This window comes from Barbus barbus, assembly GCF_936440315.1.
Source record: "Barbus barbus genome assembly, chromosome: 9".
In the NCBI taxonomy this organism is placed as follows: domain Eukaryota; kingdom Metazoa; phylum Chordata; class Actinopteri; order Cypriniformes; family Cyprinidae; genus Barbus; species Barbus barbus.
This window is the reverse complement of record NC_136737.1, coordinates 28,208,983-28,228,167: the sequence shown is the minus strand read 5'-3', so window position 1 is coordinate 28,228,167 and position 19,185 is coordinate 28,208,983. Positions and strand designations below refer to the sequence as shown.

General features: G+C 38.3%; 1 protein-coding gene across 2 annotated transcripts; it reads right to left on the bottom strand.

The window, feature by feature from the left end:
• Positions 1 to 356: 356 nt before the first annotated feature.
• Positions 357 to 18,217, bottom strand: LOC306874544 (microtubule-associated protein 1S-like). 2 transcript variants are annotated; one of them, XM_079424678.1, is made up of 7 exons: positions 18,030 to 18,217; positions 15,812 to 15,913; positions 8,212 to 8,294; positions 7,049 to 7,189; positions 3,697 to 6,937; positions 2,123 to 2,337; positions 357 to 1,971 (listed from the first exon to the last, which is right to left on the bottom strand). In XM_079424678.1, exons 1-7 carry the CDS (start codon positions 18,184 to 18,186, stop codon positions 1,816 to 1,818), a joined length of 4,095 nt encoding a protein of 1,364 aa, XP_079280804.1. In that variant the 5' UTR covers positions 18,187 to 18,217; the 3' UTR covers positions 357 to 1,815. The 2 variants fall into 2 exon arrangements, with proteins under 2 accessions (XP_079280804.1, XP_079280803.1); XM_079424677.1 differs by having other exon boundaries at positions 3,697 to 7,189.
• Positions 18,218 to 19,185: the final 968 nt, after the last annotated feature.

The following is a 19,185-nucleotide window of genomic DNA, read 5'->3' as shown; positions in this document are numbered from 1 at the left end:
GCTTTTATCCAAAGCGACTTGCAACGAGGACAATGAAGCACTCAAAATCAACAAAAGAGCAATGATATGCAAGTGCTATAACAAGTCAACACAACCATACTGACCAATCAGATTTCAGCATGGAGTTTTGCACGGCCTTTTAAGCCTAGCTTGCATACATTTGTGGTCTTTGATGAATATGGTTTCACTTAGTTTTACTTAAGCCTTCATTTGAGTAAAAGCAATAATTAACTTTTATTCATATATATATAGGTGTAGTAGTCGATTTGCGGTCATACAAATTAACATTAAAATCTGCAGTTTTCTAGAGAATTTTCAGAGCCACTGCAGAAAGACAAAAACCCACACAGTACTTTCATTCTTAATTTATCAATTTTATTTAACATTTGAAAATACGCTTACATTTTGGAATTCAGCACTGAAGCATTTAACACATTTGCTGTGATATTTTATTTATTTTTGGCTGTTTTCTCCTTATAAGAAAAATGAATGAGAAAAAAAAAAAAATTTAAACGTACTTGTACCTCAGAAAAATAATTTTATCGGCTCAGGAACAAATAAAATAAAAGTGCAATTTTGAAACTGAAGCATTAACTGTTCCATTAACAGCTTTATAAAGTCTAAACAAATACGAAAATGTCTAAGAAGATCATTTTATGGTAACCTGTGAGTAACCGGTTTACAATTAAAAATTCTCTGAAAGTTTAGCAGCCATTGCGGTGACAACGTACACATTGGTTGAGCTTGTCTACATGACATTCAATAAAAATCTGAAAAGCAAGGCGATCAGCAAAAAGTATTCATGATTCAAATTAAGTATCATGAATGACATGCTGCTTTAGTGTTTGTAGATGATGGCAAGACCATTAAGGCATTCAGCTTTGTGCACATAATATGTCTCTACCAAAAGGAGCCAAGTAAGAGGGCCAAAAAAAAAAAAGAAAAAAAAGCAAAGACTAAATTCTCCACTCTTGATAAATGCAGAATTAAATTGTTTTTTGGCATTCACTGCATATATTTTCATATATGCTTCAAAAAAATACTTTGCTACATAGTGTTCACACAAAAGTCATTTGATGCACTAAAATTTTATCTTGCTTACATTGCAAAACCACCCTTATTTTAATCTGGAAATGTATTTGGCTCAAATTACTGTACTAGAGAAGTGTTTATCTAACCGGTATAACTCAGTGTCTGTTCATGTATTGACAAAGGTGGTGCAGTTCTGGTAAGCAAAACATAAGATTTTAATTGCCTTCATTTTCTCTCTAGAGGAAAACAAACTTGCTAAAGGTCTCACTGACAGACCAAAAGAAGAAAAAGAAAAAAAACACTGTGGAATGCAGGATCTGTACAGTGAAACACTGGAATATATCTGCCGTTTACAAACATCAAGTGTTAACCTGCATGTCTGACTCTATTCTGCCATGGTTTTCCAAAGGGCATCTAAACTGCAAAATGTATAATATAGGACCACGAGATATAGTAAACTGTTCAGATGAAACTTGACCAACATGCTAGATGATCAACAAGATGCAATGAATAAAATAACATGGACACGTGTAAAACTGCTAAAAATAGCCATAAAGAAAAGTAATGGAAACAGTCTACTCTGTTTACACAGAATCCTAACATTTAATAAGCAGCAAGGGCGTAGAAGTCTTAACATTACAGATAATAAGTAATTCCTGATGAATGGAACTGAAATGCTTCATCCTGCTGCTCAAGATAAAACGTGAGAAACTGAGAGACAAAATTTTGAAAGTGAACAGAAGTACTCTAGTGACAGGCAGGGGTGTGATTCTTCAGGTGTCTTTAAAACTCCACTTTGCATGCTGGGAAGGTCTCGTCCTGCATGGCCACGGTGCTGTTGCTCCCAAGTACCGTGATTCCTAGATCTCTCTGCCGTTCGTGGGTCTCCTGGTACCAGCTGTGCATAGTCAGCGAATCAAACGTGGGGATCAAAGTCACCTGTAGGTGAACATAAAAACCATTAAACAACTATTAATCAGTCAACTCGTCAAGTAACTATCGGAACTTTCATTTTTGGGAAACTTTTCATTTTTGCACCTTGAGCTTGGGAAAGGTGATATAACAAAAAAAAAAAAAAACATCTATTTACCTGAACATCTGGCCAGGATGCTTTGCCATCTAAAAGAGAGTTGAGAATAGATCTCATGACTGTTTCCTTGTGCGGCTCATCTCCACTAATTATATAGCAGGATGAACGGAGGCGCCGGAAAAACTCCACATCGACAGTGGAAGCTGCGGAGCCAGAGGGCAAATATGCCAAGTCCAAACAGATGGGTACTGAACTTGAATTTGCACTGACAGAACCTGCAAAGGAAAGCAAGAACATGCACATTTGGACTTCAAAGCAGATGTACTGATCTCCCTCCATTTATCCATTCCAATATAAACGGAAAACGTTGGGGCTTTACTTCACTTCATAAAATATATTGCCGCTATTCACTGGAGCTGGTAGGTCCGATTCAAGTTTTAGAATTCTTATTAAAGATGTTCACTGAACACCAATGAACTAACAAATGGACAATATATTCTCAGAGTTCAGGTGACCGGTTTGCATTGACCAAATCGATTACCTTGAAGGCAGTTGATGTCTTACCCTAAATTGTGACTAGTGATGGTTGTAGCAGTAGCACTTTAAAGGGCATGCATGAATTTAAGCCTTGTTTAGGCTGTCAGTCCAAATCTAATTTTTGTGCATATCCGATAGGAATCCGATCATATTTTGCAAGTGTGAAAGGCAAAAAACATCACATGAAACAATTGACTTTTTTTTTTTTTTTCGAAGTACATTCATGTGGTTTGAAATCCTATTCAAATCACATTTCTGGAAATCTGTTTCAGTCTGAGCGCTCTCATTGAAATTTGCATAGCTGTTTGCTTGTCACTTTCTCATGCAACGTAAATCATAAACACATCAGACGTTGTATGTAGAAAACAAGCAGAATCTCTTTGCAGAAACAAGGTTGTGTTTTTTTGAAATGCAAACATTACAAATAGTGCTGGTCTACACACTGTGCATTCCAGCTTCCTACGTTTCTCCCATTGCCTCAAGACGTAATAATCCAGCAAAACAACAACGTTTTCATGTTATAATACAAAATCTATATTGCAAACCCCGTTGCTGTTGTTTTTTAGTGTAGGCATACCAATGCACCGTCATTTACGTAGAAACCAATGCAGATATTCAGTAATACATAACTGCGCCACAAGACACACAAATCACAAAAACATTTGCGATACACAATGAGGACAGTCAGTCATTTAGATCAGAATTCAAGCAGATACACAAATAATTGGATATGGACTGACAGTGTAAACATGGCTTTGGAGAAGCTACCAATTAGAAAATCTAAAGGTTATAGTTAACATGTTAAAATCCTGTCAGAAATATTGCGCCTTTAAATCATTGGTCTCAAACTTGGGTCATGGAGGGCCACAGCTCTGCACAGCTTTGCTCCAACCCTAATCAAAGCTGGTTGGAGCTAAACTCTGCAGAGCTGTGGCCTTCCAGGAATTGAGTTTGAGACCACTGCTTTAAATTCATTCCTTTTAAATTTATCATCTCTGAAAATAAGCTTCACTAACTGACTAGGCGAATATCCTGACCGATCCCCAACATATGTACAAGTCATATATTTCTAGAAGAAGCAATGTAAGCATCCTTACTGGATGAGGACTTTGAAGGCACTGGTCTAGATCCGCTGACAGCATTTCGGGATGCAGGTCTGGTGTCCAGACTGGACGTTGGCCGAATAGTTCCACTGGCAGACACCGCTGCACCAGTCCTTGTCTTCCCACTCTGTGTTGCGAAGTTTGCAGATGCAGTCTTTGTGGACATAGGTGCTGTTTTTTTGGTCTTTGATGTTACATTCTTGGAGGACCTACCCTGACCATCAGCCTCTGGGTCAGCCATGCAGGCACCGGGCTGGGGTGGCAGTGGTGGTAAGTCCTTCATTGGGGCAGGTGGAGGGTCTTCAGAGACATGCTGGGAATTGTGGTGTACCGAATGACTGCTAGGATGGTCATGAGGATAGTTGGGTGGAAAGATGTCACTAGGGTCCTCATCAGAGTCCATGTCCTCAGTAATGGAGGGGCACTCTTCGGTGGCTGGTGGTACATCAGAATCAGAAACTGAGATGAGAGAGACACTGACAGAGGACGTCGTCTCCTGACCTTCCAGAGACTGATGATCGCTACTACTGCACTGGTTGGGCAGTCTACCGGGCTCCAGAGAGAGGTCAGGACTTGGGGCGGCAACCTCCGAGGAGAGTCCCTGTTGGTTCTCTGGAGATTTGTGATGCTTAAACTCACAAGGTGAAACCAGACATAGATCAACATCATGTGGAAGGATGTCAATCTGTGGTCCAAAGAGGTGATTCTCAGATTCGTCATAGGCGTGGTGACTATTATGAGATGTTTTTAAAGGTAAGGACATATCTGTTTTGGGGTCACGGTCTGCTAAATGTCCATTCGTGTATGCCAAGCTGCCCATCTCTTCCTGTGAATGACAAACAGGCACTTGTTCAAAGGAAACCGATAAGGAATAATCTACTTCAGTGGAGTGTGGAGAGCCAACCTCCGCAGGAAAGGAAGTGATGCTGGGAGAGCCATCGGGTAGAGTATCTTTAAGAGAAGTTGAGGAGAGAAAGCTCGATTGTCTATCTTGTGATGATATGGAGCTGTTTTCTATATTGCTTCTTGAACAACCTGCCATCAAGTTCTTGCAGACTTGCTGACTGTCTTCAAAACCAAGACCAGAGTTCCTGAGATCCACCTTGCAATCTTCACCAGAGACCTGAGAAGAATTGTCAGGAGATTGTGGGCAATGCCCTGAACTGTTTTTCCCAGAGTCTGTGGGGGAAACTAACTCAAGAGTTTTTTCATCCGAGCTTGTACATACATCGTCTTTGAGACATCCGTCAAGCTCTGTTGGCGTGATATCAAAGTTAATACTTTCCTCACTCTTTGGAGTCTTCGCAAGTGGGGAGGGAAGTCCAATACCACTGTTTGAGCCAGGGGCCCCATCCATACTGCGAAACTTCTCTGGACTTCCATCAGTACCTGTGGTAGTGCCATTCACCTGCTTGTCATTGTTCCCAGAGGCACATTCAGTTCTTGAGCTCAAAGGGTTGCCTTCAACATCCTGCAATGGCCCATGTTCATTCTCAATACCCAACTTTTCCAACGGAGCAGTAACGTCCTCAGGTGTAGATGTCTTTGACCGCTCTGCACTTGACAGTTTGAGATTGTCAGGCTCCTTTTTGTCTGGCTTTGGCTTCCCTTTGCTTAAAGAATCCTTTTTAGGTACCATCAAGTCTTTCTTTAGTGAGCCATTCTTGCCCATTGGCTTTCTAGACTCTGCATTACCTGGCAAATTTCCAGCTGCTTTCTTAACATCCTTAACCAGAGTTTTGGTAGTTTTTTTGTCTTCTGGTTTGACCTCTTTCTTAACGTCCTTTTTCAACTCAGGCTTAATATCTTTCTTGGGCTTTGCACCAAGATCTTTTTTCAAGGGTTCTTTCTTTTTCTCTACGTTCTCATCTTTCTTTGCCATACTTGTCGGTGGCCTTTCCTCTTTCTTCCTAAGTTCCTTTTTCTCATCTTTGGCAGGTTCTTTCTTAGCCACTTGCTTTTCAGGCTTAGAAGTTCTTTGTTTCACATCATCTTTTGGCTTTGCTTTTTCCTCACTCTCTTTCCCTTCTTTTGGAACAGTGTCATTAGCGGGTTTAGTCTTTGTTTTAGTGTCTAGCTTTTTCAAATCTACTTTGCTTACCTTGTCTCGGAGTAAGGCACTACCAGGTCGAGATTCTTTGGAAATACTCTTAAGGCTTTCCTTGCTCCCGGCATGTTTTGGCTGTTTATCCAATTTTGATGCCTCAAGGTCCTTCAAACTAACTACTGGATGTTTGAGGAACTCAAGATGCTTTAGTTTCTCTAAACCTTCAAAGATCTTGGATTCTGGAGTGCACCCAGGAAACAGAACACGAATGATCTTTTCTCGAGGATTAGCTGGATGCCATACCAACAGTGCACATATGGACACCATACACTCTAGAGGGATTTCTGAGGTTTTTATATTTGGAGTGCTGCCAGGCCAAGTTTGCAAGAAAGCTTCTAGTTCTTTGCTACCTTTGACTGGATTGAGTAAATAAAGATCCAGTCGACCTACACCCATCTTCTGGAAAAGAATTATCGGCTCGACAGTTGGCCCAGCAGAGCGACCGATCTGTTCTGGAAGAATTGACAACCTTTCTAAATGCTGTAATGTTAGGGAAGCCTGATCACAACTTCGAAGGACCCTGGAGTTACTCTGTAATGTTTTGAGTCTTTCTGAGGCATTGAAAAATACAACCCCTATTTCTGGAGATATCAGATTCCTCTGCCAGTCTTCATTGCTCTGCGATCCAGCAGACTCCTCTTCTTCTTGTTCAGCCGCTTTTCTGTTAAGTAAGCTGTTTATACCAGGTAGATTATCCACACCAACATGGGTGAGCAATACTGAGTCAACTCGGTCTAGATGTCTCACCAGTTTCCAAAAACAGGATCGAGAATCAGACCCCCCATTGACTAAGACATTAAAACCATTCACAGCAAAGAAGGCACAGTCACCTCTTCCACCAGGAAACACATAGCAGCAGGGACGGGACAGTTTTAGGAAGCCGACTGTACTGGGTGCCTCGAGCAAATCAAAAGGCGACTGAGGTTCAAGAGACTCTGACAGATACTCTGTGAACTCCTGAAGGCCCTCCATCTCTGGGAGCACTAACAGAGGGTTGGTTTTAATTTCTATATAATCTTGCAAATTATGCTTTTCTAACTGAGAATTTCTCCATGTCCCAGTTTCGGGACAGCTCAGAGTTAGGCTGGCTTTTTGAGTAGGGTCTGCAGAGCTCAGAAGATCTCCAATCTGTTTTAAGGAAAAATTATTAATACCAATTACAGTTAATGTTAATTGTTTTTGAATAATAAAAGAGCAAATTACAAAATAAAGAACATGTCTGACAAATGTTTGACTGACCTCCTCATCTGTAAATATCTGGATAAAGTCATTTAGTGAAAAAGACCCCGTTTGTAACACAAGGTCTCCAGTCTCTTCAACACATTGTCCAGCAAGAATTAGCAGCTTGTGAAGAGACGTATCAGAAATAAGCCGACGAACCTATGAAAATTAAGACAAGCATTAAAATCTGCAATGATTGTTAACCTTAACAAATCTTGTTAAAGAGTATAAACAAGCACACATTAAGCAGTACAAACAGTATTTAGCCCTCAAATCGTGACCTTAACTATAAATAAATTTTAAGAGGGATTAATAGAGGACACTTGGCTGCTGCTCTGGATAGTAAAAAAAAATATCAACAGCAAATATAACAGAGTTACTTCAAGGAATGTATCAACATTTCCCTGTATTTACACTGTCTAAGGACGAGTAAATACCAGTCAAATAGCTTTCATACATTTATAAGAAAAGAAATGCAGTGGACAGAGACCACTGAAGGAACTGAGTGTGCATGTTTGCAATTGTACAGCAAAACCAATATTTAGCAGTTTAAAAAAGGGAATCAAGGTACACAGTATAATTTACACTTTGATTTAGGGTTGGATACAACACAAGAAGAGCTGGCAATACAAAGTTTCAAACATCATCTAGAATAGTGAAAACTAGAACTGGGAGGGATTTAAGAAAATATGAAAGCACCTATTTTTTTTTTAATACAGAGATTATCTGTATTTCAATGATATTCGATATACAGTATATCTCTTCTCTAAAATGGCTTAATTTCTTAACTTATAACTATAATATTTGCGATTCCTTACTAGTCTTGCAAATTGCAAAACTAGTCTAAAGGTGCGGCCACATTTACCATTGCTCTCTGAAATTTCATGGGCAAATCCAGTCATACAAATAGTAATTTGTGCAATCAGGAGGGAAAAAATTCATCACGCAGATTTCTTTACTCTATTGACAATGGGCTTTTTGCATGCTCAATGTTGCTGAAAATTTCTAAGGTCACAGCACCTTAATGTCTTATTTGAGAAATTTAATAGCCCAATAAAAAGATAATTGTTGCTTAATTTTGTATTGCCGACCATACTTAAATTCAAGCTGCAAACCAGTTATATTAAGTAAGTGTGTGTTGACAGTGTATTGTAATCTGCACAAAGGACTTCAACGCTCACCTCTGAACAAACCAAATCATGAGATGGGTTCACGATCACCTGGGTCTCAAGCACATCCCCGTTGTGCTGCAGGGTCTTCTGGCCTGTGGATAGATCCAAAGAGTGTGGTCTTATAAAAAGTTTGTGTATGACCATAAACAGTGGGAAATTATTTTATATTCGAGTATGTAACGGTTGCACACAACAGCTACAGCCCAGTTACAAACATGACAGCAAAACAGACAATTTGAGTTTGAAGATTTCCTGATCACATTTCTAATTTTCATCCTCTCTTTTTAATGTGCCTTTCAATGAAAAAACGATACAAATTAAATTTGTGGTCACAATGATGCTTGCTGCAAAGTTCTGAGCCATTTATTTGAATACAGCACAGCATACTGTAGCACCTGGAGTTAAAAATGGCCCATCACTGAATTACTCACCAAGGCAATGTCCCAAATGATGCAAAAACCACCAGATCAGCAGTATATATGAATTGCATCATGCTGCATCATATTCCTCTAGTCGAAAGGTTTTATTCTACTTCCTTAAGCTTTCATCATTCATGACAACAATATCATTTTGATGCAGTGGATTAGGAAGTACAGGATGTTGAAGAGGTCCCAAAACAGACGTATTGGCTGCATGACATGTTCCTGTCTTTTCCACAAACAATGAGCAAACGTGAGCTGATGGTAATTCTAGCCTCTACTCTGCAGCATGTCTACTTGAAAACACATGATAGGAAGCATCTCTTTCCTTCCTGTATGCAGGCACAGTGCTATGACAACATCTTTGCAGCCTTTAGTAGTCACAGAGAAGTTGAGAAACAATATCTAGGGCTACAGACCAATAGACAAGACTGAAGTCGTACAGACTCTGGTAGCAGCACCTTTAAATTAGGAGTTAAAAGGACACAACTAGCAATAATAATAATAGTCATATTCAATAGCCAAAATATTGCAGCAATTCGGAGGACGCGATTCTAACTTTTTTAGAATTAATACATTCAAAGAGAAGAAACACAAACAGTACAGGAAATTATATCATAGAGAGAACCCCAGTCATTAGATCTTCTAAAATTTTGACATTGATTAATTTTCCATGAAAAGACAAGATTTCAGGTGAAGAAACTACTAAGAAATGCATGACTACATATTTTTAAAATGTACACTCATATGTAGTTAAGGAAATATGTTACTACTTTTCATTTGATGGCTACACCACATTATATTTAACGATCGTGAAAAGACCAGGTGTAAATGCCCTCCGAAACTCATTCGAGACTGATATAAATCTGATCGCTCAAACCACTTCAGGAGGTGGCCTGGGCCACATTCCAGACGAAACTGGACAAGTGTAAATGCATCTGGTTGTTGAAACCACATATGCTAATTTTACTCCTCCCAAAATATTAAAATAATAAATGTGTGAGAGCGTTTTATAGGCTATATGGTATGTTATAATCAGATATGACGGCGTTAATGCAACAAGCATCACCGCGGATGAGTAGCTGTATCTCCTCAGCAAGTCGACACGCAAACTGCCGCAAATCTGAAAGGAAGTCGCAGACGCTCAACACACAATCATCATCTCCATTAAAAATAGTGAGACTAATCTATCTTTCCAGTGCTGACGCCGCGCTCTCTCTTGTTGGTGGTCTCTGATATTGAAATGATCTGATAACGAATAAAATGCAGCGCATATCTATTGCTTTCATTGACGCGAACTCCGTTAAATTTTCATATAGCGTGGGATTTAAAGAATGGATTTATAACCGTTTTGCGAAGACACATTTATGTGGCCAAGTGTAAACGGAAACGTTTTAACGAATCAGATAGATATCCGATCAACAAACAGCCCCTAAAATTTTATCGAAATCCTATGAAACCAACGTGAATAGCCTACATTTCTAAGAACTTGGCACACAAGTTTTAAACAATTTTTTTAAAGATTTGTCTTTAATAAATTGTTCCTAAATGCTTTTTCTATATTTTTTTCATTTTAAATTTTCGTAGTCACACCAGGGGGGCCTTCCAACAAAATAAACGTCAATAAACTTCTAATTTGCTGCTTTTTAGTAAGGTAGTTGTTAAGTTTAGGTATGGAGTAGAATTAGGGAAGTAGAATATGGTCGTGCAGAATATGTGCTTTATAAGTACTAATAAACAGACTTGCTAATAAGCAACTAGTTAATAGTGAGAATTGGTCCCTATACTAAAGTGTACAAAAGCTTAAATTAGTTAACACTGATCGAAAGCCTAAATAATAAAACATTCTTTTAATATTAAAACTAATTCCTATTCTTAAAACATATTCCTCCTTTCTAGGCCTATTCAAAGTTTGAATTTCAGAAACTCTCTCAATTTCTAAAGTTACTAAGCACTGCTGGCGCACAGTGCCAAAACAAATCCATAACTCAGCTAGGCATCAAAACAGAACCTGCAGCACTGTTGTTGTGTACCATCATAATAAAACTCCAGTGAAGCTTTCCTTAACCGCCTTCACCATGCCCCAGATCTTATCAAACAGTAATTATGTGTGTGGCGGCCCTTCCCCTGCCATGCGTTACAAACAACTGCAGCACAGACCATCACATCTGCAGCTGAACACAGCTCTTCTGAACAGACACATGCTGAAATATAGCCGCATATGGAAACAGAGCGCTACTCGTGTTGTGTGCGGGACACTGTCAAACGTATTGCAGGCTCTTGTACAAACACGCACCCAGCTGGTCCTGTTCTGTGTCATTTGTGTAAATAGGGGTGAGGGGTTTAATCTGATCTATCTGCTTCTGTGTTCAGGACGTTCTGCTGGGACCAGCTGCTCTGACATCACAGCTGAAACTATACCGTGATAGCAGTTAAACTAGTACTATGAGTTAATAACAAAAAGGAGCTTCCTACATGTGTTTTTTAGAATTCTTCATTCTTTCTTGCACAGAAACAGATCTCAATCAGTGTGACAGCATTAAACTTAAAAAAAATATAAACTAATAAAACCCAATCGACACACTAAGAAACAGCTTTTAAGCTAATATTATTAGTAAATAAAGTCAATAACATACAAAAAAGATAAAGGAATCCCACATACAGAGACACTTTTTTTTGTCTCTGACATTTTTATAATGGACTGTCTGAAAAACCAATTTGCAAAAAGGAATGCATTAATAAATGAATGAATGAGAAATCAGATTTATTTTTCATAGCTTCCATGACCATTTGTCAAATGTCAAAAATGAATTCATAACATTAAATTAATTTAACCAAAGATACATGGTTCATTTAGGCGGTTATTCAAACTTTGTTATTATTATTATTAGTTATGTGCATATTTCACAAGATTAATAAGCATCTAAATTTCAAATGAACCAATTTTGATTTTTGGAATTTTCCATTTGGAATTTCAAAAACCAGTGAAATTCCACATTCTACCATTAATTCCATTTTTATTTCTGCATGGGAATCACAAGGGCTGAATGTAGAGTTATCAAACCAACTGGAATTTAAAATTCCCTTAAACCCTTTCAAACTGGCAGCCCTTCATTGCCCAGAGACCATAAGTATGTCTCCAAGATTTCAGTTAAAGGCTGCTTCACGTGTGCGGGAATAAAGATGGATCTTTTCTCTAAATTAAGTTGGATCAGGGCTTGAAAACGAAAAAAAAAGTCAATCGGTTCACTCCGAGCAGAATCAATATTTTAATGTTTCCGTTCCTGCGTTCCTCTGTATTATTACCGTTCCGAAACCGGTTCGAGTAGAAAAAATAACGGTTAATACCGTTATTTTTAAAATGGTCTTTGCCTATAATAATAATAAAGTACAGTGTTTTCTTTACACAAAAATAAATAAAAAAAATACAGAAAGAGATGGTATCTTATCCCGCTGCCAATACAGCATCATCTTTTCTAGATTTTTACATTTCTAAATGTATGCTACTAAACAAAATAAAAAAAAATATTAATGCTTTAAAGACATTAAAGTATTTTTTTAAATATATTTAAAAATGTTTGCTGCAAATTGTTTAAAAAAAATGCTACTTGTATAAAATTGCGTTTTGAGGAAAAAAAAAAAAAAAAACCCAGTCGTGTCGCATTTTATTCGGCTATTATTCAGAAGTGATGTAGGCTAAAATGCCGGTAAATCAAAAATGTTTACAAACATTATACACGCAGTTATTAGTTTCTCTCCACAACAAATCCTCTAAACTTAAGGATATAGCCTATAGGCTATAAAAACGTCATTCCAAAAACAAATTAAAGGTGAAACTGATGCCTACCTCTCTCACTCGGCACGAATCCAAATGTTTCCATATTCTCGACGTATACTAAAATATTATTTATAAGCTTTTACTTTCATCGACGTAAAACATCATCCTTCACGTCGGCAATAACAGCACAGTGAGGCGGTGGTCACGCTGAACGCAACAGATTGGACAACGGAGCACTGTAACTTTTTACACGTTTCTTTATTTTATTTTGATAATGAACTGGCTGCAATGTCGCAAAAATATGTGTCTTTGTGCGCGTGAGGCGCCAGCGCGATATGGCCATACCAACGCTGGTTGGTTATACAGAAGCAAGACATTATTCAAAACTGTCAAGCTATTGCAAAACAAATAAAACTGTAAAGCTTTTGCAAAATAAAGAAAACTACTTTCTGCCGTCTCGTTGTCCGTCCGAGAACGTTGGAATGCCTCACAATGAACCGTAGGCCTAACTCAGCATATTTTTTTCTTTCGTTTTATTAATCTGTCAATGATTTACCTGAAATATATTTAGTGTATAGGCATATGTGTTCCTTTTTATGTAAGCCTATAGTGCATCTTACACTGTCGTCGGATAAACTCTAACGCCGGTGTTCTGACGATTTGTGCTACACTGTCAGATTTTGCTACCTCCCATTAAAACAGATGGTAGCAGAATTCATTGCCATTGTGACTAGAGTTCACAGCTGAGCGCGGGCGGCATTTCACTCGATGGATGCGTCAGCATCATATTTGTATAGTCTGTACTACTTGAATTCCTGATTGGTTGACAGCAAATTTAAAATATTAAATGGAACGATAAAATAACATTATTAACCGGTTAATGGCCATTTCAAATTTTCGATTCTGTTCGGAACTATAACATTTGATTTCGTTTCTGTTTCCGGTTCCTGTCAAAATTTTGTTCGTTTCCGGTTTTCGTTTTTGTTCCTTGAACCGGTTCAGAGCCCTGAGTTGGATCCAGAAACGGGATTTAGTATCTTCGGCCTTGGGTGAAAAAACTCATGACTTCCAAAATGTACACAAACTCCATCATCTGTCAAACAAAAGACTGCATCAACTCATCATGAAGTATGAAAAGACTGTGGACCAACATAGAGTTTTATCATTCAAAAGAGTTTTATTATACCATACAGACAGCACTGTGGATAGAAACCAATTTCCAGGAACAGGAAGGAGAAAACGCTTGACAGAGATCATTCCTGAACAGCTGCTCAAAGATTAGTCAGGATTAGTCAGCATGTGTGCCTGGAAATGACTGGGTCAGTATACCCGTCACAGTCAGCGGGAACTAAGCCTACATGAACACACTGAGCGACAGATGCTGCCAGTGTGTACAGGGATGCACAGATGGGGTTAATGACAGGCGCAGGCTGGAGGACAGTGGTCAGTGACGGGGTAAAGACTAGACACGGGTTGAACCAGGCCGTTTGAATTTGATTTTTTCCCCCCCTAAATTCCATTCCATTGGAATTCCATTCTTTTTTTCTGTTTTATTATGTTATTATTATTCCATTATTATGTTTTAATGGTTTGATTTTAAAAGGAGTAAATGTCTAATCAACTGTATGCATAAAATAATAATAAAAATATATAAATATAGAATAAGACTATAGACATGGGTTGAGAGGTGTGTAGGACCCTTTTGTTTGCTTTCATTTTTCTGAATTAATAATTGAAAATAAATAATAGACATGCATTTATTTATTTAATGTGGGCCTACTATTTTATGAAAACAATTTTATTGAACATGGTGGCAAATATGAAGACAAAACATGAAGAATTGAATCTTTTAAAATGTAACCAACTGAAAAATTAATTCCTTTTATTATTTAACAATGTGCTGGCGGTTTACTGTTAAAATTAAAACATGGAGAAAAAAAAAAAAGTGCTCTACTTTTGATTTATTCATTAAACATTCACCAAACTCCGTGACATTCTGCGTTATATTGAAGATTCTATTTTATTCAAGATGTTTATTTGTCACATGAACAGTTAAGTACAGAATACGACCTGCAGTGAAAAGTAAATCTATAAATGTAAACGTAAATGGATGTAAATTTTGTGTCTGAATTCCACGTCTCCCTATGGGTGGAAGACTTTCCCAATCATATCCAAACCCTGCTGCTTCAACACAGTGCCTTCATTGTACAAGGCAAATCAAAAACACAGAGCTTGAACACCCTGTGATGTTAAAAGGCACAAAAATATTCATTCTTAAACAGAAAAATGAGTGCGGCACTCAAAGGCAGTGTTGTTCTGGGCACAGAGACATTTACCGTCACAGACGGGTCTTTGAAAGGACTCCTCTATGAGGTGACGCTCATGAAGAGAACAGTTTGAGCCCGAGGGGAAGTTCAGATCAGGGAGCGCTAAAACAACCAAGTCAGGATAGAAGATATGAACCAAATCTTATTCTTATTTAACATCAGCGTCTATCATCTTATGGCTGTTTTTGCAGAAATTAATGAACTTAGAACGTTATGCACATTACTGTGCCTTTGAGATAAATGAGAAGAATATACAAGACACATTTAACAGGGTCCTGAGGACTCCCTTGGGCAGCACAGGTTTAATATAAAGTGGTAAAGATGATTTAGGCCTGGAGAATATCAGCTGCCGGTCCAGCCTGCAGCCTGTCTGGAAGGCACCTCTACTTTGTGTGCATTAAGGACATGTTACTTTTGCTAGGGTACAGTTTTTGCAAGAGAAAGCAAAATCACTGGAATATAAATTTTCATCTCATATTCTTTTCAATCACTTACAAAAACTTTGCACTTTGCAAAAAAACTTTACTTTCACTTGCAAAATTTCACCCAAGAAAATGTACGTTTACTTGCAAAACCTTTGCATACTCCCCCTAAAATAACTTTACGTTCACTCAAGAAACTTTACGTTCACTTGCAAAACGTTTGCATTCTCTCACAAAAACTTTGGGTTCTAAGAAAAGCTTTGCATTTCCCACCAAAAAAAACTTTACGTTCACTTGCTAACTTTTGCCTTCCCTTGAAAAAGTTTGCGTTCGAATGAATAAAATCTCTCTTTTCTCCCAAGAAACATTATGTTCACTTGCAGAAAATTTTGCATTCCTTCAAGAAACTTTGTGTTCACTCACAAAAGAAGTTTTGCAAGGAAATGCAACGTTTCTTAAAGAAATTTAATTTTTTTTGCAAGAGAACGCAAAATCGCTGGAATATACCTCTCATATACCTTTCCATCGCTGTCCCTTTAAGGTCTCTGTGTATAATACTCTCAGATAAACATTTCAATAAATCCCACACAATTTCACAAATTTCCCTCCAAAAAGAAAATGCAAAAAATATATATATTCATACGTAGATTGCTCGATTCTTACCTTTGAGGCCTTCAGAGAAGAAAGCAGAGTGTCTTGAAATAAACAGCTTCAGCTGTTCATCTATGTTGCAAGCGGTCAAGTCAATGTTCCAGGAGCGAATACCTACACAAAGATGAAAGCGGCCCAGTTAGACTGCAGTAAACACAAGCAAAAGCTCAATTATTCATGGACCACATTCACTGAAGACACTGACATTGAGCACTTTCACTGACGGACAGCATGGGCCAAGAGACACTGACACAGACTGCATTTATAAACCTTCTAGTGAGATGTCTGTGTCTGCGGTGAAAGAAATGAGTAGGTGAACCACCGCTTTCAGAGTTTTGGAGAAAATATGAGACCAAGCAGCGTTCGGTTTTAAATGCATATTTTATAACTAAACAAGAGGCCAAATTCAGTCTTTGCCACTAGGTGCTGCTTTTGGAGCAAAGCAGCACTGCACTCAAACACTGCTTTATCAGGCATTACAGGCATGATGAAATGAAAATGAGACCAATCTGACCAATCACCGCAGCTTAGCGCCACGCAAAGAAGGGGTTTAGAAAAACGAATCGTTGAGGGACTCATTTGCGAGTCGTTGAGCAAGTAAGGTAAAAAAATAAATGCATATCATCAGGAAAATGAAAATGTTTTTTGACCTTGCGTGCATGTCAACCTGTTGTTGGAGACTCCCAAATCCAAAATATGAACCTTTCATTACCCATAATAGGGACACTTTAATGAAAGTGGTGCAGAAAGTGCTCACGATTTACAAACTAACTGCTGTCGCACTCTCAGTAGGGCTCAACGAGGGCCAAAATGATGAAAAACACACCACCGAAGATGCAGAACGAGCGGCACGACTATGGTTCAACTCAACAGAAGAATCCTATTCAAAGTTGCTGACAGCATTTAAAACAAGAAATCGTATTCCTGTCAGATTAGCGAAGTGGAAGCTACAGCGTCTGACCAGGAAGAGAAGGAAACGCTGGCAACAGTCGCAAAGAGGATGTGTGCATATCAGTCACACGGCCCTTGTGTATAGTCGCAGATAAAGAGACAGAAAAATCGAAGGAAAGCAGATGATAAAGGAAAAATAACCACAGCAATCTCAGCTGCACATGCACAGTCATCTCTAACCAGCCCAGACTCCCAATCTTACCAACTTATACTTAAAAATGTATAAACCCCATCTAAAAGCCAACAGGGGTGGAAGACCAGCTGGTCTAATCCGTTTTCTTTCAACAAGGCAGATGCATCTCGCACATTTGAACGATGAACTTTGAACCAGCCAGCACAATGAGGAAGGAGAGTCTGCAAACACAAGACTGGCTATATATAGCCTATCTGTGCAAAAGAATTGCTTCGCTTTTCAGGGACTTTCAGCAGAGAAAACAAGCCAGGCATGCATATCTGCTGCTATATGAACGCGCTTATCTTTCTTTTATAAGATTGGAGGACTGCAGGCTGGGAGAGAGTCTGAGCGGACCGTCTGAACGGGGAAGTCGCGTCAGTTTAGCCATGCTGAAGTAAATGAGCTGCATTATTTATGTTCTGCAGAGCAGGCTGGGTCTTTTACTGTGCTTTGGGATCCATGGGCCAACAATCTCACAGAAGAACCCTGAAAAACCAACAGCATTATTTACACCTCAGAGATATACAGAGGCAAGGCTCTCTGCATCAACATGGACACAAGCTGTTATTTAGTCTGCCGTCTCTTCTGAGTCAAACTTCCTCATATTGATGTAAGATCCTATACAGGTTTTACGCCATGCTTGAGAGCCCCAGTTCAACAGTAAATATCAGCGTATGAGCCCTCTGTGGGCATTCATCTCATTTTAATTGCTACTCAGCTGACAAAATGAAAGGAGGTCAAGGTCACATGAACAAAAGGGAGTCTCTGGAGATGATATTTGGTTACATGTGACAGCTTTCATGAGACTTTCTGTGGTAATTCTGCATGCTTTTACATCAAACAACACAGTCCTTAAAGTTTTAAAATAAGTCTAAACTAGTCCTAGAAAGTTTAAACTAGAAAAAGTTATTTGTCTATATTCAAAGATATTTATACAAATAATAATAATGAAACTCCTGCAACATGAGGTACAAAAACAGAGACTGCCGCCCTTTTCTGCTAAAGTTGTTACATTGTTTTCAGCTTTGTTTCTCTCTTCATGATACAACCTCCGAGAGTGATGCTCTCATTCAGTCATCATCCCACAGGAAGACGACACTTTACCTCTTTCAGTCTCTGACACCAGTAAATCCACAAATCCAGCCGGACCGGGCTGTCCAACAATGACCAGCAACGAGTATTTATCGCTGCAGAACCCTGGCCGAGCGCTTCGGCTGGACTTCTCCATGCTTGCCAGCTCGCCGATGCGGTCAGCAGCCATGTTGAAAAGTTTACACAAATGAAGTCGCGAGCGACTCGTTCGTTTGACTCGGTTCTCTTTAATGATTCAGTCGAACCGATTCTCTCTGGATCTTTTACGAAGAACATGCTGCGAGGGAAAATTGGAGCATTTGACACTAAAGATTTTTTTATTTTTAAAGATATGGGATGTTGATGAGATATATATATATATATATATATATATATATATATATATATATATATATATATATATATATATATATATATGACTCAATATTTTACGTTACATTGTTTTAATGTCTTATCATCATGTTTTTTTAGCTATAAAGCTGTAATACTGCATCTTTATTTATTTAGCTTACTAAACATGGTGATAACAGCATCAGACATTAAAACAATGTCTCGTAAAATGCTATACTCGTGAACTTCTGGCAACAATTTGAACTCGAAAGAACCGATTCACTGAAGTGATTCACCGACCCCCTCAAATGAATCGGACAACCCAACGTTAACACAAGAGATGCGCTCAGGGAAACGCCTACAATTTATATACAAGGGGCGGGGAGTAGAGGTGACGTCATTTGTGTCCGATCAGCTGATAAAAAAATTGCAAATTGGTTCTTTTTGCTCTTTGCACCTGGAAACAGTCCCCTACATTTTCTATGTAGTTATGTGAAAAAGTTATGGTATGATGTACTATGGTACTTTTTAATTTGAATTATGAAAATGTAATTTTTGGTTATTTTAATTTTGATAAATTTGTATAACAAAGTGTTTTTTTCACAAAAAGCCCTGTTTTACAGTGGTTTATAAAACTATGTTTGTACTATTCAACATAGTACAAATAGAAAGGCAATTAAAGCTTTTTCTTTCTCTTTTCTTTTCCTTTTCTCTCACTCTCTGTTGTCCCCTGGCTTTATAATGTTTGTTGTATTGTTTTGTTTTTGTCATTTAAAGCATAATAATAAAAAATAAATTGCAAATTGGTATTTTGAAAGGATTTAGAAAAACATATTAA